At 43.9% G+C, this 25,342-nt stretch overlaps 1 protein-coding gene across 1 annotated transcript in view; it reads left to right on the forward strand.

The window, feature by feature from the left end:
- Positions 1–25,342, forward strand: part of LOC124789721 (collagen alpha-1(XVIII) chain-like) — a 971,515-nt gene that overhangs the window by 708,545 nt on the left and 237,628 nt on the right. Inside the window, exons 5-6 of the mRNA XM_047257171.1 lie at positions 4,767–4,816; positions 9,300–9,431. Of these exons, the coding sequence (XP_047113127.1) occupies positions 9,318–9,431 (114 nt within the window). The 5' untranslated portion in view covers positions 4,767–4,816; positions 9,300–9,317. The remainder of the gene's footprint in view (positions 1–4,766; positions 4,817–9,299; positions 9,432–25,342) is intronic.

Raw genomic sequence — 25,342 nt, forward strand, 5'->3', positions numbered from 1 at the left:
TTGGTATCAATTGGAAGAGGGGAAGGGTTGCCCCTCAACCCCTTCATTAGGAAGAAACTAAAAGTGCATAACAACCGTGTTTATTTTTTGTCTCAATAAATATTGTTTGGAAGCAACTGATTAAACAATAACTTCACAACTCGCAATTTAATTATTAATATTCGTATGTTAAATTTAATAATACGGTCTCTAAAGCTACTATGTACAACGTCTGCTAGGCAAATACGACGAGAAAATCAAATTTTCTTTTATACTGCTTCTGTTTCTTATTCCTTTCTTTTTCTTCTTCTTTTTTAGTTAGTTATTGCAGTCCTCCATGAGCTTGACGTTCACACTCAAATCTGGTTTTGTAAAAATATTCTTATTTTTCTAGCAACAAAGTGTTCAGTGCTGATATTGATAAATTCTAGTCTTTGACCGATTCCTTCTCGAATGCTTTTAAGATTTTCTTCTGGTTGTTCTGCCTCGCGATTCAATGCCTTGACCACTTTTACTTTTGATTTAGAAGCCTAATAAGAAATGATGATGGCCAGGACGACAAAATATGACACAAGTACGAGAAATGAGATTCAGTTTTTGCTTTGTCGCAAGAGAGATGGTAAGATCGACAACTCGATGTCTTCGGAACATTAAAACAGTATTGAAATCTCAATACGATGCGTTAGCCTCAGAAGGATCGCAGAAGCACGACTCGATGTACGCAGTGACGAGGAAAATACAAAATAACAACTTATATTTTCTTCCTGTGGTTATAATTCAAGTCCCTCATAGAATATAAAATATTCAAGCAATAAATAGCATTTGGCATCCACGTTACACGATGGATAGCCGTGGAGCATAGAGATGTACACTCCATTAAAATTACAATTTAAGTGAATTATACATTTGTGTCTTGACCTCGCCAGGTGACTACAGGCCGATCAGCATACTGCCTGCAATATCTAAAGCCCTAGAATACATTGTCCATGAACAGCTGACGGATTACCTCAAAACTCATAACATCCACGACAAATATGAGTCAGTCTTTCGAAAGCACCATAGTACAGCAACTGCATTAATCAAAGTAACTGATGACATTAAACATGCTATGGATAGACGTGAAGCTACCATCCTAACACTGCTTGACTTTAGCAAGGCTTTTGATACAGTTGACTTTGATATATTACTAATTAAAATGAAGCAGCTGAATTTCTCAAACAGCGCAATACACTAATTCGACAGCTACCTCAAAAACAGAAGTCAACAAGTCATTTGTGGGTCGGAAAAGTCATCATGGAAAAACGTGCGCTCTGGAGTTCCCCAAGACTCCGTCCTTGGTCCATTACTCTCCTCACTGTACATTAATGATATTTCTTCAGTGATTCACTCCTGCAACTACCATCTATATGCCGACGACATCCAACTGTACATAAGTGCAAGCCTCAAGAACATCGCTGACGCAGTAGCGAGTATGAACGCAGATCTTTGCTCTGATTCTCGATGGGCACAGAACCTAGGTCTGAAACTAAACCCCAAGAAATCCCAGGTCATACTTATATCTCATCCAAAGTTAATCAGTCGGTACTTTCGCGAAACAGTCCCTCAAATACTTCTCAATGGTACCCAACTACCATACCAAAAAACAGTAAAAGACCTTGGAATAATCTTGGATGTACACCTAAACTGGGAAGAACAAACAGTCACAGCTTGCCGGAAATCGCTCTCCTCCCTACATGCAATTCACAAATTTAGAAAAATATTTCCAACCCATGTTAAACAAAAATTAGTCCAAACACTAGTCTTGCCTAATCTTTACTACTGTGATGTAGTTCAACACGGCACAAATAGTGAAAATTCGAGATGCCTCGAGCTAGTGATGAATGCTTGCGTTAGATACGTATGCGATATACGGTTGTATGATCATATCAGTCCTTCATATTCCCAGCTAGGTTGGATATGCCCACATAAGGCACCCGATCTCCACACGATGTGCTTACTTCATTGATTTCTTAGCCACTGGTGCCCCCATTACCTATCTTCTCACATTAAACACCTATCATCATTCCACAACCGCAATACCAGATCGGATACGTCTAGCATCTTGGCTGTACCTTTACATAACACAAAATCTTTCTCCGTGTCATTCTCCATCTCAGCCATACGACTATGGAATGCACTCCCCTGTGATCTGCGTCTTATCCAGAACCACTCAACATTCAAGAGGGAACTCAAGACTTACATATTAGGGACGGTATAGCCACCATTGTTGTGCCCCTCTCATCTTTTTCCTTCTCCTCTCCATCATAGCTTCGAATTTTACCATTCTATTTCTCTTCCTCTAACCTATCTACCTCTTCTATATCTCTTTCACCCCATTCTATCGTCTTATGTCTCTGCTTGATGAGAATAACTCACAAGCTGCAAGAATATAACGGGAAAATTCCCAACTAGCAATAGGACTGACATTCATAAAAGAAAAATATGTTTACTTTCATATACATAGTCATTATTATTATTATTATTATTCTTGATTGTTATAATTATTTTTTAATTGTTATAATTATCATTGTACTACTTTTATAATCTCTATTTTTTTCTTTAACATTAATACTGTATAACATGTTATATGTCCTTAATGTTCTGTAGAAACTGAAATTTGTTGAATCTGAGTATGCCTGGTTAGGTGTAAGAGAGGGCCTGAAGGCCCTAATCTTGCCAGGTAAAATAAATGCATAAATAAATAAATAAATAAATAAATTATATTTTAAGTAAATAAACACACGTTTTAGGTAAATAAACACACAAATTCACTTCAGTCTCGCATTTTCACGGTTGCTTTTGATAGGTCAGAAGCTCTCTTCCTCAAATAACGATGACCGATTTCGTGCCTGAAACTCCGACCTCCTTTCAATAGATTATTAATCGAAAACTGGCCAACTTTCTCCGTACTTAAAGCATTCGCGCGTGCCGTGTCCTCACAGCCTTGGCAATACTGTTTCTGTTTGTTTGTGAGGCTGAGACGATCTTGCAGCATATTTTTGTATCTGTCTGCGTTGTTGACACGAAGCTTTGATGTCAACTTACATGCTGGCAGATAGTAAAATATATCCATTAACGATGTAAATGTACATTTGTATACATATGAGCAAACCACCGCACGGTGCATGTCGGTACGACTATTGGTAATTTCCTTTCTCGTCCCACTCGCAAACAGAGCGAGGGAAAAAACGACTGTCTAAAAGCGTCCGTAAGAGCCGCAATTTCTCGCACCTCGTGTTCGTGTTCCTAATGCGAAATCTACGTCGGAAACGGCAGAGTGGTTCAACAGTTGGGCTGAAATGCCGGCTCTCTAAATGCAGAGAATCGTGCCTCGCGAAAAGAGCGTCGCTTTACATCCAGGGAGTTCGTGAAGCATCTTCGTAATAGTTGTGTTTTCACCGAACAAACGGGCAACAAATCTAGTAGCATCCTCTGAACTGCTTCGGTGTCTTCCTTTAATCCGACCTGGTGGGGATCCGAAACGCTCGAGCAGTACTCCAAAATGGGTCGCGCTAGCGTTTCTATGCGCCTCTTCCTTTATCGATGAGCTACACTTTTCCAAAATTCTCCCGATAAAAGGAAGTCGAGCATTCGCATTTTCTACTACCAAAGTGATGTGTTCATTCCATTTCATATCGCTTTGCAACGTTATGCCTAGATATTTAATCGATGCGATTGTCAAGCTGCAACCAGCTAACGCTGTATTCGAATGTTGCAGGATCGTCTTTCCTACTCATCCACATTAACTTTCATTTTCATATATTTAAAGCTAGCTGCCGTTCATCACACCAACTAGAAATGCCTGAGTCACCCTGTATCTTCCTAGAGTCACTGCTTCCCCCACACCACAGCGGCATCACCTAACAGACGTAAATTGCTGCTCACGCTGTCCGTCAGATCATTTATGTACAGACAGAATAAGCGCTGCCCTGCCACACCTCCTTGACGACACTCCTGGCCACGATGAACTCTCATCTGCGAGGACTCAAAACGTCTTCGCGCCACTCGTACCTCGCAGCCCGAACCGTGTGCTCGGACCTTCGTCAACAGCCTGCAGAGGTGCACCGCGTGAAACGCGCCCCCGAAGTCTAGGAGTGTGGAATCTACGTGTTGCCCTCCGTCCACGGTTTTATGGGATGTCACGCGAGAAAAGCGCAGATAGGTGGCAGTTTACTTCTGCTTACTTTGTTCAAGTAATACCCGAGCGAGTACATTGCCTCCCGTAAACGAATTGAGGACAGAATTCAGTGCACGTGCTACGAGCGCTGGGTTCTCTCGAAAGTGAGAGGTACGGGGCTGACACGCACTGCTCTCTGCCTCTCACCCAACCCTCACCTCAGCTGGGAGGGGAATTGCGGGAATTGAAGCATACGACTTGCCGACGTTAGATGCTGAATGAATGTGCCATGCATAAGCAATACTTTGTGGAGCTGACACTTTCTTTTATGCACGTTCTGATTTTGAATATCCAGAGGCATCCTTATCCTACTTAGCACACTTCTCCTTCCCACACGGGATATGCAACTAAATTGGGGAATAGGTTGAGAAAGCCGATCAAAATGTTTAGTCCGGCCATAAATTAGTGCGGTTGCTACTGAAGTGAAAAAAACCGACAGAGATGCTGTTTGCATTTGCAGTTCGGCAGAAAGGCACTTAGCGGATTTTACATGCACGCTTCTATTACTTTAATATACCGTTTGAAATCTACGGTAACTCCTCACACATCTTTGTCATTTTTTGTGTTCCAGACTTTCCACTGCGAGGACCAAAAGGTGAAAAAGGAGACAGAGGACCGAGGGTAAGTGCCACTACCTGTAGTGTGTTTGGTACAAACTAAGTAGTACAATACATGGGGGCGCCTAACTAGGTATACAATGGGGATTTATTATTATTATATTATGTATTACAGAAAATAGATTGGTAATGAAGTGAAAATAAATTTTTTATGGAAAAGTATAGAAAATAGGTTTATAAAATAACAATGTCTTAGGGGCTCAAATTGCCAGTCTTCAATATTTACACATGTGGTGTCACCGCCAGACAGCACACTTGCTAGGTGGTAGCCTTTAAATCGGCCGCGGTCCGTTACTATACGTCGGACCCGCGTGTCGCCACTATCAGTGATTGCAGACCGAGCGCCGCCACACGGCAGGTCTAGAGAGACTCCCTAGCACTCGCCCCAGTTGTACAGCCGACTTTGCTAGCGATGGTTCACTGTCTACATACGCACTCATTTGCTGAGACGACAGTTTAGCATAGCCTTCAGCTACGTCATTTGCTACGACCTAGCAGGGCGCATATTCAGTAATTAGAATGAATTCTGAACAGATAATATTGTGAATCATGTACCGTCAAGAGCGACGTTCCTCATTAATGGATTAAAGTTAAGTACCAAACCAGCTACGTTCGCTTTCTGAATTGTAATTCCTTGTCATGTTCCAGACGTCACGTCACTATAGTTCTTTCCTCTTCACGCCAGCCTGCGTGAGCTAAAACGCGTGCATTTCGACCTCCTCTAGTAACACGGTGTTGGCTCTTCTGCCAACCCAACATCACATTCCTGTAGTATGGTTTGCACACTGTAGCACACTTTGCACAGAGTACTTTATTGTTATGAATGACTTGGTAAGCTCCTCTTATGAATTAACACATGTTATCAGCAATGCGTGGTTTTTTTTTTTTTTTTTTTTTTTTTTTTTTTGCGACGACTTTATCTTTGAATACCCCAGAAGAAAAAGTCGATTGGAGTAAGGGCTGGTGATCGTAGTGGCCATTCAAACGTTTCGAATTACGCCATGACCTTGCATTTTTTCATTGAAAAGCGATATGGATCATCCCCTAGTAATCTATGTAGTACTCTTGGCCGATACACTTGCAAACCTAAACATTTCATTAGACGACCCAAGGATCTACGGGAAACGTCCAACCCAACACAATCTCTCCTTTTGGATTTCTTTGTGCTTTGGATAAAAGCCTCCGCAACTACCATTTCATTATCATGCGTAGTAACACTCACTGGGCGATCACTCTCTGGCGCATTACAGATAGACGCAGTTTGATCAGATTTGTCATGCAACCTGTGAACTGGTATTCTTGTTGGTGGAGGTGTATTGAAGTCTTTTATCCACTTCTGTCTAACCGGTTCAGCTCTCTCTGGCTTCCAGTGTTGTCTAATTAGCCACTTGGATAATTGGAATATCTCTGAAAAATAGAAAAACAGTCTTAGAACAGATAAAAGAAAGTGTACCTTCTGTATACCTCCTTGTCCCCCCTCCCCCTGTAAGTGCAATCCTTACAAATGTATTGTCTCTCTTACGATAAAATTATTCTACCGATAAAAGTATTAGCCTTTAGAGCTCAGTCAGTTTACGATTCATACAGCATTCTCTATCATCTGTAATGATAGAGCCGCGAGGTCTTGGGCGCCTTGTCACGGTTCGCTGGGCTCCAAGTCCTATTCCGATGGCGAAGATGTTTTGAAAGTTTTTACAACACAACTTTTATTTACTTGAGTCTACATGGAAATAACTGAATAACAACGAAAAGTCACAGTCACTAAGCCAGTATGAATTTCCTACTAGAGGCAATAAAAGATAGCTCCTAAATTTCCCACAAGAATCCGAGGTAACACACATACACTTAATTCCAAGTCCTATTCCGATGGCGAAGATGTAGTCTTCCATGGAGACATTCATGAGGTCGGTATTCGGCGTGACCTGACGTCCGCTGCTGATTCTAGCCTTTAAATAGTATTGGCCAGCCAATCAGATGTTGGTGTAGTAATACTGCCTGCAGGCCATCTCGAACTCCCTCTGCAGGAAGTAGTACACGGAATTTCTGTTTCCAAAACATCTGATGTTTACCATTGCTTACGCCTTGGGCATAGACAACCTCGGTCCTGTGTGGTGTTAGATGTGTTGCCGGCCCGCAGGGGCTACCTTGGCGACGGCGTAACAGATCTCATCAGTTTGGTCCCATAGGCACTTACCACAAATTTGCAAATGTAATGATAGAGAATGGAAATACGAATAACAGACGCTGTTCTAAAACTATTTGTCCGTTTCCCGTGAAGTCACGTAAAGGCATTCACATGTGTATGTTCATTAGTATAAAAAGATGTATACATGCATGCGTGTGCTCATGTGTTGTGTGTGTGTGTGTGTGTGTGTGCATATTGCTGCGCGTATGGGTTAGTACCAGGAAACAATTCCATTGAGCTCAGATACCCCTTTTCATGGGGATAGTAAAGTGGAGACATGTAATCATAAACTCTTGAACGGCTGGAGAAATTTCTGTCAGAGGTAATGACATGTTGCTCACTGTCTTGGAAACAATACTGTGGGGAAACATTAAGACTGAGTGAAGGTAAAATAATATCGGTAACGGCAAAATAATTCAAGAAATAAAAAAAAAGAGATTAGAGGAAAAAGTGCGCGAAAGGGAGAATGAAAAAATTAACAGCGTATTTGTTATTCTGTTGGATGGATGACACCTGAAGAGTGGCAGGAGTCGATTCTGATCCCAATTTTTAAGAAAGGTGACAAAATGGATTGTAGTAATTATAGAGGGATATCGCTATTACCACTACGTTCCAAAAATTTTCTCTAATATTCTGCTAAGCAGGCTTACACCATAAGCAGATGAAATTGTGGGGGATTACCAAGCCGGCTTTCGGAGGAATAGATCAACTATAGACCAAATATTCACCCTGCGTCAAATTTTGGAAAAGAAATGGGAATACAATAAACCAGTTCATAATGTTTTCATAGATTTTACAAAAGCATATGATTCAGTATTGCAGTAAAATTGTACAGAATTCTTTTGGAACTTGGAATACCAAAGAAGTATGTTAGACTTACAGAAGCGAGTTTGAAAAACATAAAAGGTAGAGTACGCGTGGGGAAATTGGAGTCAGAAGAATTTGTACTAAAGAACGGACTTAAGCAGAGAGATGCCCTGTCTCCACTACTTTTTAATTTAGTCCTAGAATATGTTGTACAAATGGCAGCAGATAATTCAGAGGGTGTGGAGTTAAATGGAAATATTAAGATATTAGGGTATGCAGATGATCTAAACATCATTAGCGATAGGAAAGAATCTGTAACAGCAAATGCGAATGCGTTAATCAAGGCCAGTGAAGATGTAGGTCTAAGGATAAGTGAAGACAAAACTAAATACCTGGTTACTACTAGAATGCCAACAGCAGTAGATCAGGAGATGTTAAGAGTTGGAGACATGCAGTTTGAAAAAGTGAACACATTTAAGTATCTAGGCGTGAACATCACTTCGAGAAATGAGATTGAATCCGAACTGAAGAAGAGATTACGGGCGGGAAATGCGTGCTACTTCTCACTGTATAGATTACTTTCATTGCGGATATTGTCTAGGAATTTAAAGATTAGAATATACAAAACTATTATTCTATCAGTTATGCTGTATGGGTGTGAGACTTGGTCACTCATTGTGCAAAATGAAAAACCGTTTCGAGTATTTGAAAACAAAATTTTGAGGAAAATTTTCGGAGCAAAAAGGCATGACATTAGCGGAGAGTGGCGAAAACTGCATAACGAAGAGGTTCACGAACTCTATTCAAGCCCTGACATAATCAGTATTATTAAATCACGTAGGCTGCGATGGGCGGGTCACGTAGCTCGATTGGATGAGGGCAGGGCAGCGCGCAGAGTACTGGTGGGGCACCTAGAAGGAAAACGTCCTGTGGGGAGACCGAGGCATAGATGGGAGGACAATTTGAGGAGCTTAGGTATTGAAGGTGAATGGAAGGAAATAGCCCAAGACAGGGACAGATGGCGAAAATACGTTGCTGCGGTAATGGTCTCTCGAGTCCGGTATGACCAGTGAGTAAGTAAGTAAGTTGGATGGAATTACTACTCATAGTGTGTCTAGAGTGGACTATGGCTGTAACTTGAACAAACGCTTCATCCTCTCGATGAGTGTAATATTGTGCAGAGGGCTGCATAATCAGTTGGAATATGTTTCCATGGGGTGACAGATGCAATGGAAAAAGAAGTGGAAAACTTCCTGGTGCAAATGAGAGACACATTGTAAATTCCGAACAAGTCAGACCTTAGAATCATCGTTCATTATTGTCATTAGATTGTTGATATTCAGTGCCGAATAGTGCCATAATTGAAGCCCTATCTAATCATCCGTCTTTCCTTTGTTGCTATATAAAATATCCTTTCTAATAACTGATTTATTTATACGTACACATATACAAATTGCTAGACTTATATTTATGTATTGCTATGTCTGTGTTGCAGGGCCCGCCAGGGGACGCGATGCGTGGCCCCCCAGGACCCCCCGGTCCCCCGGGACCCCCCGGCCCACCCTTCTCAGGGGGCGGCGCCGTCGACTTCTCCTCTGGCTTCGGAGACATGTCAGAAGGCGGCCAGGTAAACACCTCTTCCTGTATCACCACACCATCTGTGGGGTAAAACTCCAGATTCCAAAACAAAATTTCTGTTACACGTTTTGTGGACTTTCCATGCAACCGATGAGAAGAGCCTCGTGAAACGTCAGTTCAAATTTACTCTTTTTAGCATATGGAGTAGTTTTCGCAAAGAAGCGCAGACAGGGTCAAACTTATTCGTAAAATATACTTGACACTGTAGAGCTACCCCTTTGTTTCGTTTATAACCAAGCTATAATTGTCTTTATTGTTGTGCGTCTCAGCAGGAAATTGCTTGTATATACTTGTATTTACTGAAGCTGTGTGATCAGTGAATTAAAAACATGTGATGCATCCGTAAAATAATTCAGCAACGGAAATATAGTTTCCTTGTGTCTACAGTAGAAATACGATTGTTAAATGATATTAACGTCGCAGCAACGTTGACACTGTATCATGTCGTACAATGCAGCCGAGCAGGCAAAGTTAGTCAAAAACCAACTGCAATGGTAGTCCACATGTAGTTAACGTTATACAACTATGTTCATCCGCAGAAACGTAACCCGTGGGCTGACAGGATTTTGTAATTTTCGTATTTTATACAACTGAGTCAGTGAGTTCGAAGGCATATAATGCTCTAAGGATGAAACTTTACAGGGATATCCGAAACTTACTATATCCCAAATCACGGATAGCTGTCCGCTTTGTTTTTATTGTAGGTAGGTTACATGATATCTAAAAAGTACACATAAATTAGTAGTGTATTCTAAGTACATCCTTTTTTAGTAGTAATGTGATTGTTGATGTTATCTTTATGTTAATAATTTCCCATTATATGCCCATTACATTTTTACATTATAAAAATCTACAAAATATCTAACAAAATTGTCAAAAAGTTAGAAAATAAAAGTATAAAATGCGTTAACCAGATGCGTGACATGTTTCGTCAACAATGAAAATAAAAACACGAAACAGAAAAAATTCTGAGTAATTGAAATATTCCTGATGGACGTAAAAAAAAAAAATATCTGAAATCGTCCTATTCTATCTCTCTTTAAAAGTGGATAAGCAGGAAATCAAAACTCTGACGTCATCTGAATATTGTTTAGGAAATACACTCCTGGAAATTGAAATAAGAACACAGTGAATTCATTGTCCCAGCAAGGGGAAACTTTATTGACACATTCCTGGGGTCAGATACATCACATGCACATAGACACAGGCAACGGAGCATGCACAATGTCGGCACTAGTACAGTGTATATCCACCTTTCGCAGCAATGCAGGCTGCTGTTCTCCCATGGAGACGATCGTAGAGATGCTGGATGTAGTCCTGTGGAACGGCTTGCCATGCCATTTCCACCTGGCGCCTCAGTTGGACCAACGTTCGTGCTGGACGTGCAGACCGCGTGAGACGACGCTTCATCCAGTCCCAAACATGCTCAATGGGGGACAGATCCGGAGATCTTGCTGGCCAGGGTAGTTGACTTACACCTTCTAGAGCACGTTGGGTGGCACGGGATATATGCGGACGTGCATTGTCCTGTTGGAACAGCAAGTTCCCTTGCCGGTCTAGGAATGGTAGAACGATGGGTTCGATGACGGTTTGGATGTACCGTGCACTATTCAGTGTCCCCTCGACGATCACCAGTGGTGTACGGCCAGTGTAGGAGATCGCTCCCCACACCATGATGCCGGGTGTTGGCCCTGTGTGCCTCGGTCGTATGCAGTCCTGATTGTGGCGCTCACCTGCACGGCGCCAAACACGCATACGACCATCATTGGCACCAAGGCAGAAGCGACTCTCATCGCTGAAGACGACACGTCTCCATTCGTCCCTCCATTCACGCCTGTCGCGACACCACTGGAGGCGGGCTGCACGATGTTGGGGCGTGAGCGGAAGACGGCCTAAAGGTGTGCGGGACAGTAGCCAGCTTCATGGAGACGGTTGCGAATGGTCCTCGCCGATACCACAGGAGCAACAGTGTCCCTAATTTGCTGGGAAGTGGCGGTGCGGTCCCCTACGGCACTGCGTAGGATCCTACGGTTTTGGCGTGCATCCGTGCGTCGCTGCGGTCCGGTCCCAGGTCGACGGGCACGTGCACCTTCCGCCGACCACTGGCGACAACATCGATGTACTGTGGAGACCTCGCGCCCCACGTGTTGAGCAATTCGGCGGTACGTCCACCCGGCCTCCCGCATGCCCACTATACGCCCTCGCTCAAAGTCCGTCAATTGCACATACGGTTCACGTCCACGCTGTCGCGGCATGCTACCAGTGTTAAAGACTGCGATGGAGCTCCGTATGCCACGGCAAACTGGCTGACACTGACGGCGGCGGTGCACAAATGCTGCGCAGCTAGCGCCATTCGACGGCCAACGCCGCGGTTCCTGGTGTGTCCGCTGTGCCGTGCGTGTGATCATTGCTTGTACAGCCCTCTCGCAGTGTCCGGAGCAAGTATGGTGGGTCTGACACACCGGTGTCAATGTGTTTGTTTTTCCATTTCCAGGAGTGTACTTCTATAAATTTGGGAATGTGTTCCTCAATCATACCTAAGCGATACAGATATAAGTCGAAGCTTCTCCCTGTTTAGATTCATAATGAAAGTTAACAATTAAGGATTCAAGGTGATAATTAACAACTGAAGCTTTGTGCACACATTGTATCCATGATGACGCTATGTTATGGCGTAACGTTTGTACCTTTTAAAATTTGAGTGACATTATTTAGATGAACAAGTGTATGTCGGAAGCTTCGTGTTTCCTGTAATTAACGTAAAGTGTAATTCACACCCCACATTGGCCTGTGTATGTAGTAAACTTGTTGAAATCACCATGAAACTGACCGGTAGAACCCTCCCTTAACAGCCTAGGACCTAGCCGACACAGTGCGTTGCAGAATTTTGTAATTAATTCTATTTTTACATGTCGGCTGGTGTTGACACCCTGTGAAGAACGATGTGCTGTCAACTCCTGGAGGTGCCAGGGTTTATGTCATGCTGGTTCATTTTTTCTTTTATTTTTTTTTTCTTCTAGTATGATAAATGCACTGACAAAAGCTTTGCTACTGTGTTGATTAAATTATGGACGGAAGAGAAGTAGGGACATGGAGCATTTCCTTCTAGGAAATGGCAACGGATGGCGGTCTGGTTTACTACAGTGTGTTGTACAGTCGAGCGACACAGGAAGTCTTAGACACTGTTTCGGTAACTTTGTGAAAATGTTAGCTTTCTTCATAATGGGACGTCTCGGAGACGGCCTCCGAGCCAAAGCAAACAACGAACATCATGACAAACAAATAAACCTAATTACGCGCAGATTGTGGAGACCACATTATTTTGCGTCACGTTTGACGACATAACGCCAGAGTTAACACTGAGAACCTGAGGATACGTACAATCCCAGACGATTAGTAATTTCTAGAATTACATGCCAACTCCCCCCCCCCCCCCCTTCCCCCCAACACCCAGCCTTCCACAGACGCAAATCTTGCAATGACGTCACTCCTCATCGCATTCCGTAACCGAATACACAATGCCACCCGTATCCTCCACCACCTCACTGAATTACCGCACCTCTTCAAATACCTGGGGCATCTTGCCAGAAGGCAGTGTCCTGTGAGCACGGACACGACCTCGACGAATGCGCTATGGGTATGCAAATGACCAGGTCTTCCTAATGTATCATACCTGATCCTGAGAGGTGACAAAGTACCCTCATCAAGCACGTGGATTACACGGATGTACCGACTGTTGCTTATAACAAACGCTGAAACCAATTTCCTGAAGCTCTCAATCTATTCAACTACAAACGGTCACCACCAGCTTTCCACTGGACAAGTCGACTGAAATGGTGGCCACAAAACAATTTCCGTAAACACAAAAAATAATTTCATCCGTGGTAGAATATCAAATTTGCATGATCTCAGCAGAGTGCACTACTCGAACGGAATTTGGAGTCGAGGAGTTGCAAGAGCATTAGGATAGTCACTAGGCGTACAAGTGATAACAGCATCAATGAATTGATTCGTGAGCAGTTATCGGCTGAAAATTCCCGAAAAAGGAAAAGCTGCCTCGTAAAAAAACTGCACGACTGCAAGCAACTCAAGCAGTGCCTGAGAAACACTAACGCAGCTGTAAAGCAAGGTTTCAAACCACTGTCTCTCCACTCTGCCTCATTACCTGAAAGTGAAGGCACGCGCGGGCCACAATTTGCAGTGCCGCCTTGGCCGAGTATCTGGAGCCGAAGGCTGTGGCTCCGACCGCTGCTAAAGGAAAATGTCGCTGCTCGTAGCGGGTTTACTGTGTGGAGCCAAAAAAATCATCATGTCGATACCAATCTACATCTACATTTATAATCTGCAAGCCACCCAACGGTGTGTGGCGGAGGGCACTTTACGTGCCACTGTCATTTCCTGTTCCAATCGCGTATGGTTCGCGGGAAGAACGACTGCCGGAAAGCCTCCGTGAGCGCTCGAATCTCTCTAATTTTACATTCGTGATCTCCTCGGGAGGTATAAGTAGGGGGAAGCGATATATTCGATACCTCATCCAGAAACGCACCCTCTCGAAACCTGGACGGCAAGCTACACCGCGAGGCAGAGCGCCTCTCTTGCAGAGTCTACCACTTGAGTTTGCTAAACATCTCCGTAACGCTATCACGCTTACCAAATAACACTGTGACGAAACGCGCCGCTCTTCTTTGGATCTCCTCTATCTCCTCCGTCAACGCGACCTGGTACGGATCCCACACTGATGAGCAATACTCAAGTATAGATCGAACGAGTGTTTGCGGTTGAATAACATAAAAGTCACGAAAACGTTTAAGTTTAACTCCCGAATGACTTAGCAGAAGGCCGAGGTCGAACCGTCTCCTTCATCCAACTAGCCACCAACTCGACTAACTCCCTCTGGTGCGGAAAACCTTCCTCCTCACCTCGGAATAGCACTTGCAAAAACCTATGCGCGACCATCAGCAAAAAGGCCTAAGTGAAACGCCAATTCGAGACCCAGAAAGTGGTTACCTGTCTCCCACCGTATAATTTAACATGCATCAGCCAATGAAAACCGTAGTTTGACTAGCCGGCAGGGACCGAGCGAAGATTCCCTCGTTCTGCTCTGCACGATGGAAAAAGTCTGCAAATCTTGGAAAGGTTACCAGCCTCGTTCCCAAGGGAGGAGCTATGGACGGTTATCTGAATTGAGCGAGTGGCAATGAATCTGGCTTAGCGAGGCAATGCGACGAGAGCATATGTTGCAGCCGGTTTCACCGTGGACTGCCACAAGCGCTCGTCGATGCTTTTGACGAGGGCCGGCTCCCAGCGCGACCGCCCCCGGGGGCTGCCGACTGCTGTCGTCAGCGGATCCATCTCCCACTGACAACGCGGCCATCGGATAATCTCCGGGACGCCGTTCGCCACAAGGATTTCTTTCCTGTATCCCAGGTACTAGGAATAACGAGGCTCGACCGATATGTCACTCTGCAGAGCTTGCGAAGGCTGCTGTTGCTCAGTGAGAGTACACACCGCTTGCCGAGCCGAGATGTAAACAAAAAAATGGTTCAAACGCCTCTGAGAACTATGGGACTTAACATCTGAGGTCACCAGTCCCCTAAGAACTACTTAAATTTAACTAATCTAAGGACATCACACACATCCGTGCCCGAGGCAGGATTCGAACCTGCGACCGTCGCATTAACGCGGTTCCGGACTGAAGCGCCTAGAACAGCTCGGCCACAACGGCTGGCGAGATGTAAACAGAGAAACCTGAATGTCACCAGAAGTGAGACCAAAATCCAGTACGATCATCCATCTACATTACTAGCAACTTTTTCCTAACCACTCACGAGTTATATCCGTAAAACTGCGAGTAATGCACAGTGAACACAGAACGATTCGGAAAGCAAAATGAAGAAATGAAAGTCCGATATGCTAACCACGTATTCAAAGATGGATCCTATTCGAGGCATGGCCGGTAACAGGCTACCGCCTCACAACGTTAGTCTGTCCCACATGTTCCGTAGACTTGACGATCGTATTACTTCCCCCTTCGTCGAGAAGCCTGGCCCGTTGCCTCGTCCAAATTGTATCAGCACTTCCCGCTTCCATTCCAACACTCCACATCCTGTCGTATATTCATCGCTTTCCTCGCTCAGACGAGGAATTCATCCCTGAAACCTATCTTTCGAACCTACCACTACCTACCCTATCTGTCATGTCCATCTCCGTGTGCTTCCAGAGAGCCGGCTAGTACGTTCGTGAACAATTTGCCTCCATCTTGATATACTTCTTGCCTCGATAAAGTTTCTCGAATTTCTCCTCTAGTCTTCGGGTCTTGCTTAATTTGATCCAGCCATGTTTTTCAGGGTCGTCCTACTGATCTTATCCCCAGCACATTTCTGTCCAGGTATTGCTTGACAAGCGATTACCCTTCATCCTCTTCACATGTCCAAACCAGCTGAGTCCCGCAGTACTGAGACTGGCAGATCCGCTTGCATCTCCCTTCTGATGTCTTCCTTCCTAATTTTCTCTCTTCTATTTTTGTGCAAGTCCGATCGCAGAAACTTCGTTTCACATGCCTGTAACTTGCTCAAATTTGCATACAGCATTCCAAGTTGTATGTCATAGTCGGCAAGAGATACGTCTGAAACACGGTCTATTTGGTTCCCACATGAACTCCCTTGTTCCATGCAAGGTTCTGCACATGATGAAAAAGTTTGGATCCCTTTGTTAGTCTGTTCTGTACGCCTAGATGGTAGTTTCATTCCCTCCTAGCTAACTGAAAGTTTCCACACTTTCAGTTTTGTCTCCGTCGAACATCACGCAGGTTCCCTGCTCATAGCCATGCTACAGTTTTACTCTCGCGTGTTGTAGCTTATACTCTTTAAACGTTGAGGTCCATTTATCTAATCTTCCCTGCACCTCTAGTTCTGTACTTCCCCAAAGAGCTACATCACCAGCAAAGAGGTCACCATTTGCCATACCCTTGATTTCATTTATAATCGGACCCGCAAGTGCAATGGAAAGTAATGACCTGTACCCATTGAAACTGAAGCCGTTTCTATATTTTCCCCCGAGCTTCTAACTAAAAAGCTTTCCTGTCCACTCCACATAATCGCCACTACAATTACAGTCGAAGACTTGGGTGGCTTCCTGCGCGACTTGGAGCACATACAGTGGAAATAAGGGGGGGGGGGGGAAGTGGGGGCGGAAGAAATCAGAACCGTTTCCCAGGCAGGACCGAGCGTGGTATCCACTGGGAATGCAGCCTCAGACCTATGTCTTTTAAAATGCATTTTGAAAGTGCCTTACAATGCTGGAAAGAAGTTGTTTGTACCAAAAAGCGTATAAACTGATGACAACAGGACATTTCAGATGCTTTTTTTCTTTCTTGAGGGTTTTTCATTTGCTTGGGGCATGGAAGACAAGTAGCAATTCCCCACATAAACTCAGCAAGATCTGCTCTCTTTGAAATGCGGTGACCCCAAAAAGAATCAAAATGTCAGACGACGTTCATAGGAAAATAGGTATGCAGATACAAAAAAATAGTTATTGATAATAAACCTGTCAAACAAGTTCTTTTCGTTTTCATTTTAACAATCGAGAGTGCGATATCAGTTTTATCTATGACGATGATAAATAGATGGAACTAAACAGATCTAAATTTGTTGCAGGACAATTAAACACAACCTACAAGATAAAACACGATTGGAAATTCAATATCGGCAAAACTGTTAAGACATTAAATAAAATCAGTTCACTTGCAAATATCACATGTTCCACGGCAGAAGACGTATCGTTTGAAGCTTCGGGTTGGTGCACCACTGACGTAGTGCAGCTTACACGTCCACAGGCTACGTATCTACTTTTAAAAATACGTATACATTGAATTTTATTCGCGAAGAAATTTTATAATATTGGCAAACTAACAACATCATCCAAATAGCTTTACTGTATTAAGCTACACTGTGTATAGAACTATATATATATATTTATAAACTCTGTACAAGACACAAGCTCATATCTAACAACAACAAAAACAGCAAAAAACGCCTGAAGCTTCTTTATGCTGTTTCCAGCTTGCATACCTTCACTTTATGTGGTCCTAAAATCGGTCGCTACACTGACACACACATCAGGAAGCATCAAGTGTTCCTAGGCGCACTATCGTCCAGGTACAACACTCTCTCCTACTTTACAGATGGAAATCACGGATATTACAAAAATGGCGAAAGCCTTATGTACGCGTCGGAGATGAAATTCCTTAGACATCAGTGCGTATACATTACGAAGAGATCAATGTTTTTAGCATCAGCGACAACGTAAAATATTGCAGAAACAAATGTGGCAGCGTCCAAATGAAATAAGAAGTAGCAGTATTACGAAAACAGTATACGACTACAATCCAGCAGGTCTACATCTACATCTACATACATACTCCGCAATCCAACATACGGTGCGTGGCGGAGGGTACCTCGTACCACAACTAGCATCTTTTCTCCCTGTTCCACTCCCAAACAGAACGAGGGAAAAATGACTGCCTATATGCCTCTGTACGAGCCCTAATCTCTCTTATCTTATCTTTGTGGTCTTTCGGCGAAATGTAAGTTGGCGGCAGTAAAATTGTACTGCAGTCCGCCCCAAATGTTGGTTCCCTAAATTTCCTCAATAGCGATTCATGAAAAGAACGCCTCCATTCCTCTAGAGACTCCCACCCGAGTTCCTGAAGCATTTCCGTAACACTCGCGTGATGATCAAACCTACCAGTAACAAATCTAGCAGCTCGCCTCTGAATTGCTTCTATGTCCTCTCTCAATCCGACCTGACAGTGATCCCAAACTCTCGAGCAGTACTCAAGAATAGGTCGTATTAGTGTTTTCTAAGCGGTCTCCTTTACAGATGAACCACATCTTCCCAAAATTCTACCAATGAACCGAAGGCGATTACCCGCCTTCCCCACAACTGCCATTACATGCTTGTCCCACTTCATATCGCTCTGCAATGTTACGCTCAAATGTGTAATCGACGTGACTGTGTCAAGCGCTACACTACTAATGGAGTATTCAAACATTACAGGATTATCTTTCTATTCATCTGCATTAATTTACATTTATCTATATTTAGAGTTAGCTGCCATTCTTTACACCAATCACAAATCCTGTCCAAGTCATCTTGTATCCTTCTACAGTCACTCAACGACGACACCTTCCCGTACACCACAGCATCATCAGCAAACAGCCGCACATTGCTATCCACCCTATCCAAAAAATCGTTTATGTACATAGAAAACTACAGCGGACCTACCACACTTCCCTGGGGCACTCCAGATGATACCCTCACCTCCGATGAACACTCACCATCGAGGACAACGTACTGGGTTCTATTACTTAAGAAGTGTTCGAGCCACTCACATACTTGGGAACCAATCCCATATGCTCGTACCTTAGTTAGGAGTCTGCAGTGGGGCACCAAGTCAAACGCTTTCCGGAAGTCAAGGAATATGGCATCCGTCTGATACCGCTCGCAGGAGTATCAGAAAATCTAGAAAGAAGTCTGAATGATGAAATGTGGAATGGGCCAGAAGTTCCTTTAAAGGGAGGAAGAAGAAGGCCCATTTAGTCGTCTCCGCCCAAATTGCTAACCCACAGCCACCAGAAGTCCTCATTACGATCCTCCCGACACGTCATACAATTTTGACCGTCGCCCTTTCTCTACGTGTTCCTCGGAAGAGGGAGGACACACATGCGCCCAAAATATCAGTGGAAACATTGAAGACATTACCCCCGAATCTCAGAAACCCAACAGCCGGCGATAAAGACGCTCGCGTTTTCCTTTTTCGAACAAGTCGCAAGAACAAGACGAGTGTTAGCCGAGAAATTGTTTTGTCAAATGTCTTCAGGTTTCCAGGGGATTCATTCTCAGAAAAAGCTTTCGACAATCGCTCGCTGATGAGAAGGCTTTTCTAAGCGCATTGACTAAACAGGAAATAAAGAAATCCTCGCTTCTGCGCCGGCGAACGGTTTCGCGGTCTCTCCGCGCGTTTTGTACCCGGAGGTCGTAACTCGGCGCGACTCGCTTTGTATTCCGCGAAGCGGGAAGGCGCGTGTTGGAGCCGTCGCATCTTGAACAGCGGGGGCACACAGGCAGCTAAACGGCTGCGGAACCGCCCGCGCCCGCCGGAATAGCAAGCGGGGCATTCCATTCCGCTGCAACCGAGACACGCGGCCGGCGGCGTATCGAGAAAGGATGGCTCTGTTTGACCTAATACCCAGGCGTATCAAGGTCGTTATTACGGCCAGAGATGATTGTTCTGGGTACTGATTTCTCAGGATCAATGCAACGAAATTGCGTGGAAATGTAATCACATGTCAGTTCTAGTATAATATATTTGTCCAATGTATATCCGTTTATCATCTGTATTTCTTCTTGATGTAGCAATTTTAATCGCCAGTAGCATACGTATTTTTAAAAGTAGATATGTAACCTGTGGACGTTTAAGATGTACTACGCCAGTCGTGCACCATCCTGAAGCTTCAAGCGATACGTTTTGTGCCGTGGAACATGTGATATTTGCAAGTGAACTGATTTTATTTAATGTCTTAACAGTTTTGCCGAGGGGGAGTTCTCACTGGACAGTTGATCCGGAAGTGCTAAGCATACTACTCGTAACCTCCAAAGCCAACCAAATTGTTTACAATCTCATTTTTACAGATCCCTGTGTTGACTAATACACGAAAGTAACTAAATTGTAGAACAGAAAAATTGAATATTGAAAGCTGAAATTTAACACGGAGTGCTTAAGGTTTCTGGAAGTAGAAATTACATATATATAACTGATGGTTCTGCTTATTCTTTTCTCTCTGCAGTTCAGAATTTTTTCGCTAACAAGATTGTTGTTCGGTATTCAGTGCGAAGACCGCTGTGATGTAGCTATCCCAGCTGGTTCGCTCTGCGACAGGGCTCTTCATTCTGCATAGTCGGATCCTGAGGCACAGTGGAATCGACCTGGACGGACCACGGAGCGTGACACTCTGCCTTCACCCTGGCCCTCACCTCTCAAAGCTGTGAAGATGCTCCCAGAGCGACGTTGAAACTGTAGGTCTCCTTTCCCCGGTCGGATTACTGAGGTGGGTTCGAGGCACGCAAGTCGCTCAAGTTACGTCCAATCGAGAGAACTTCCAGCAGGCCGTTGAGCCCCACGAAATTTTATTAGTGTTATTATCTCGGCATAACTGCTGGAACTGTCATACATTTAAACCTGCTTGCGCTAGTCAAGGCTTGTTCACCCCCAAAAAATTTTACACCCAGCCTTCATTCACATACACACTGTCATCCGGCACCAAATTAACTGTTCCTTGCTACGACAGGAAGTGTGCTAGCCACTGCGCCCTTCTTTTATGTAGTTACACCATAAACTTCTTCTCTCCCCGCTTCGGTTTAGCGCCTCCTAATTAGTTAATCGATCCATTCATCTAAGCTTCACCATTTCGGCGGCTTCTGTTTTTCTTTTTCTCTGTATTATCTATCTTCGAAGTTTCACTTCCGGGTACCGTCGCACTACAGATAAATACTTCGAGAAAATAAAATATTTCGCTTTTTAAGGAAACCTTTACTTGCTGTTATCGGTCTGCATTTTAAATCCTCTGTACTTCTCCCATCGTCGTTGTTTTCCTCCGCAAATAGCAAAATTCGTCTACAACTTTCGGCGTCTCACTTCCTAATTTAATTTCCTCAGCAGCACCTGATTTAATTCGACTACATTTCATTATCTTTGTTTTACTTTTGTTTATATCCATCTCGTACCCGGATTTTGAGACACTATCATTCCTTGCAACTGATCTTGCTGTATGTGACAGAACTGCATTTTCATCGGCAAGCCTTAATTTTCTTTCAATTCTCCCTCTATAATTTTAAAGAGCGTACTCCAGTCAACATCATCAAAAGTTGACTCTAAATCTACAGTTTATAATCATGTACTTTGGCCCTTCTTCAATTCAGCATCTATGATACGTCGTGTTCCTACATTTCTCCGTAACGCAAATCGGTCTTCCCCGAACTCGGCTTCTGCCAGTCTCTCTATTCTTCGGTAAGTAATTCTTGCAGCCAAGACTTGTTAAACTGATGACTGCACCTGCCAGCACCTGCCTTCTTTAAAACCGGGAGTATTACATTCTTCTTAAAGTTAGAGGGTACTTCGCCTGTTTCATACGAGATAGAATATTTTTATCATAATTACTTCTCTGTTCTGAGGGAATGACGGATACTCCAGGAACCTTGCTACCGTTAACATACGGAACATTTATATAATGTTGTGCGCTTAATAGGCCAATCAAAACGTAAACAAAAAAAGGCTAAAATCGCAACGCGTGGTGTAGTCCGATTTTTTTGATGACCTTTTAGGATCAGTGGGGGTTGTGCGAATCCAACTTTGCAGCTTCGAAAAAACTGCTTCCTGAATATTACGTGTAAACTTGCGAAATTTTTGGACTTTTTTTAAATTGTTGCCTAATAAGCCATAAACTATGCGTTTTCCTATATTAGTCGTTATTGCCGTTTTTCACGTACATTACTACGCAGCAATTTAAGTCCAATAGCAGCTCTGTAGATTCAATAACTTCCGAGGTATGGGAATCCAAATACTGGCATTTTTTACCAAAAATGAAGAGTTTAAATTTAGCTCTTGTCTCGAGCTGAATATCGCCGTAGCGCCTCCTCCTGCGAGAAAAGTCAGGATAACTGTTATTGTAGTAAATTTTATTGGCTTTCATGAAATGAAGTTTCCAGGCCCATTAGTTCTCTTGAAACCGTACAAAAATAAAATGTCCAGATTGTTAGTGTCAAATTTAGAAGTGCACTGGAAAACCTGGAAAGAGAAGGCCGTACCTCTAAGCTCTTCCTGCAGTATTATCGAATGACTGTACTTATGAAGAGATTCATTCAGCTACAGAGGATGGGGTGTTGGGAGCTTCGCCTGGACACAGTAAGCAAAGTGCTACCTGTTCTTTCACCCAGTGGGCCATATTTCTTGTGCTAGAACTGCTCGTCTGTATTTACGAGACTTGAGTAACCTATACCACTGGAGAGTCCCAAAGGAATTTACTGTTTTCATTGAAGGAGACTTCACGATTCGTAGATCTGATAAATTTTCGTTAGGTTTGTGCACAGATTTAACTATCAAACAGTTTCGAATGAGATCTGGGGTGACAAATACATGGAAGTGGTACTTTCTCGGTGGACTGGAGGAATGGTGTATATAATAAACCTCTGCGACGAGCTGGAACGGTTTTGGGACATTTAGTCTACGACATCAGCACATCCCGTCGATACGAGGCCAATAGACATCATACGGGACACCGCTGACATGGAAAAACTTCATAATCGGTTCGGTATCCATCTTCTATTTTACTGACAAAATAGTGTTCGTCAGCAACGGAATCGGAGAGAAAATATTTTCCGTCAGCAACGGAATCGTGAAGGTACTAAAATAAATTGCCAACTAGCTCAAAAAAAAGGGGGTGAGGGCAATGTATCTGTCAAATTCCAGTGCATTTGGGAAGACAACTTTCAAAAGAAAAAACAAAGTGCGTACTTTTGGCGACAATCCCCAAGTCATAGAGCGCGTAACAAGTTTGTTGGCGTGGATCCACTCACCGTCTTCCGAAGGACGTGCACCACTAAGCGGTTGGTGTAACGGACTGAGCATTTTAAATTAGAACTGGCCCCTTTACCCACTTGCATTGACCAACGAAGAGGCGATACGTAAGGGGAAAAATCAAGTGTCTTAGCGGCTTTCACTCCACTTTCCCAAAATGCCTCTCTTGGAGACAGAAGATTTGTACTGGTAGATGGGATTCCTTTTCCACAAGGCTATCTGACACGGGAAGATTCGTCAGGGCTATCAGTACTACCACCATCACCTACACATGATACAAGATTAGCAGGAACTATTCAGCGGTTTTTGTGGATACCGTGATGATGGGATCCTCAGGAGTACTAAAGCTGCAGAACGACTATGCGGTTCCACTGCCCTTTTTTGTAACAGGGTCGTGTTTGACTCTTCGACTATCATCACAATGCCCTAGGACAAACTGTTAGCCAACGACTCCAATCAAAGACAATTCTCTGAGGAGAGCTCTGCCTTTGTACGGGAAAGCACTGAAATAGAAGAGGCAAACCGCGACCTTATGCGTACCGCCATCGGTAAAAGCACGTCCTACGAGAACGTAATCGTGGTTGGAGACGAGGTTGATTCACTCGTCCTTCCGAAATGTTTACTTCCAGAAAAAGAAAGTCAAGTGGTACTTAGTTTTCCACCACATTTTTAGGGAGGAAAAATAGATTTGTCCCCCCCCCCCCTCCTCGATGGCTACCAGATTTGAACTCTTCCTATACGCATTCCGCGCCGACCGGTGTGGCCGTGCGGTTCTAGGCGCTACAGTCTGGAACCGTGTGACCGCTACGGTCACAAGTTCGAATCCTGCCTCGGGCATGGATGTGTGCGATGTCCTTAGGTTAGTTAGGTTTAAGTAGTTCTAAGTTCTAGGGGACTGATGACCACAGATGTTAAGTCCCATAGTGCTCAGAGCCATTTGAACCATTTCTGAACACGCATTCCGCGGATGCGACACCAGTCGACCCTTTTCTGGCAAGGAAAAACAAAATGGTGGAGTGTGTTTCAAAAGAACAGGTGCTTGAATGACGTCACTACCGTGTTTCTCTTCCCAGACGATAGTCACAAAACTGTAGCCGAAGCTGGAGACAAGTTCCCGATGGAGGGGACACATGCATCGACACCCTACACGGTTTTCGGTTCCATCTTTTCGTAAAATCAGCAGAAAATGCGATGGAGGACCTGTCGCATTTGTCCCTAACCATCACACATACCACCAAGTGCAAAAAAGGAAGTGTTGAAGGATGCCAAAGAGTGGGGTTGGTGGAAGAGCTATTAGCTCTAATAACATTATGTGAACCAGCCCTTTCAAAGCTCGACAGATCACAAGAAGGGATGCACTGTGGGAGACTCAGCTCTGTGTATTCACTGCTGTGGCACGACTTCCCCCGACGTCGCCGCGAGTAATGATCCATGAGGATGAAGACGACTCCGCAACCCGCAGTGGGCGCAGCACCCCAGCGACCTCCTCCTGTCTCGGAACACAACTGAGCCCCGAAGAAACCAAAGCACTGCCAAGGGAAACTCTTCATCTGGCCCTCTTCAGTTTTAGTGGTAAAATGACCCAGTGGATAGCTCGTCAAAACAGAACACAGATCAAGCGTGAAAACAGGAAGGGGGTCACGGAACTGTGAACAAAAAGCGAAAGAGAAACAGTGAAGGGTCCAAGCTCAAGATGCGCAACAAGAACACGGCCTCGTGGTGACGGTGCTGCAGTACAAAAACCGGAGATTCGTGTTCTAATCTCTCTTGTACCATTTCTTTTCACAAAATTATAAACTGTCCATCTGGTCATTGACGTCGTTGTTCTCCATCTGTAGCCTTGGCAACTGTGATACTATACGTTGGTCATAGAATATGAGTCACGTGGTAAGAATGTATTACCGTCGCAAATAAATGTGATGAATAGCAAGAGCAAACGAGGCGCCGCCTACACACCTCATAGAAATGAAAACAACAAGCAGATGGGCGTGAACAGTGCTAGAGCAAAGGAGTTCAAGATTCGGAACTTTGAAAACGGAACGCAAGTGGTACTGGTGTAGAACAAATAGGAGATACGTACGTATCGAGATCCCTTGCAGACGGACCTTACACCACGACATAGACACAAATTTGAATACAGCTAACACACACCGACGGACAGTTCGTAATTTTGTGGGAAAAAATGTTGAGTCGCGAGGGATGTTTGAACACGGATATTCCTCTTTGCAGTCCAACAACGTAACCACGTAACCATAACGCAATGGCTA

The sequence above is a fragment of the Schistocerca piceifrons genome, chromosome 3 (assembly GCF_021461385.2).
Source record: "Schistocerca piceifrons isolate TAMUIC-IGC-003096 chromosome 3, iqSchPice1.1, whole genome shotgun sequence".
Lineage (NCBI taxonomy): Eukaryota > Metazoa > Arthropoda > Insecta > Orthoptera > Acrididae > Schistocerca > Schistocerca piceifrons.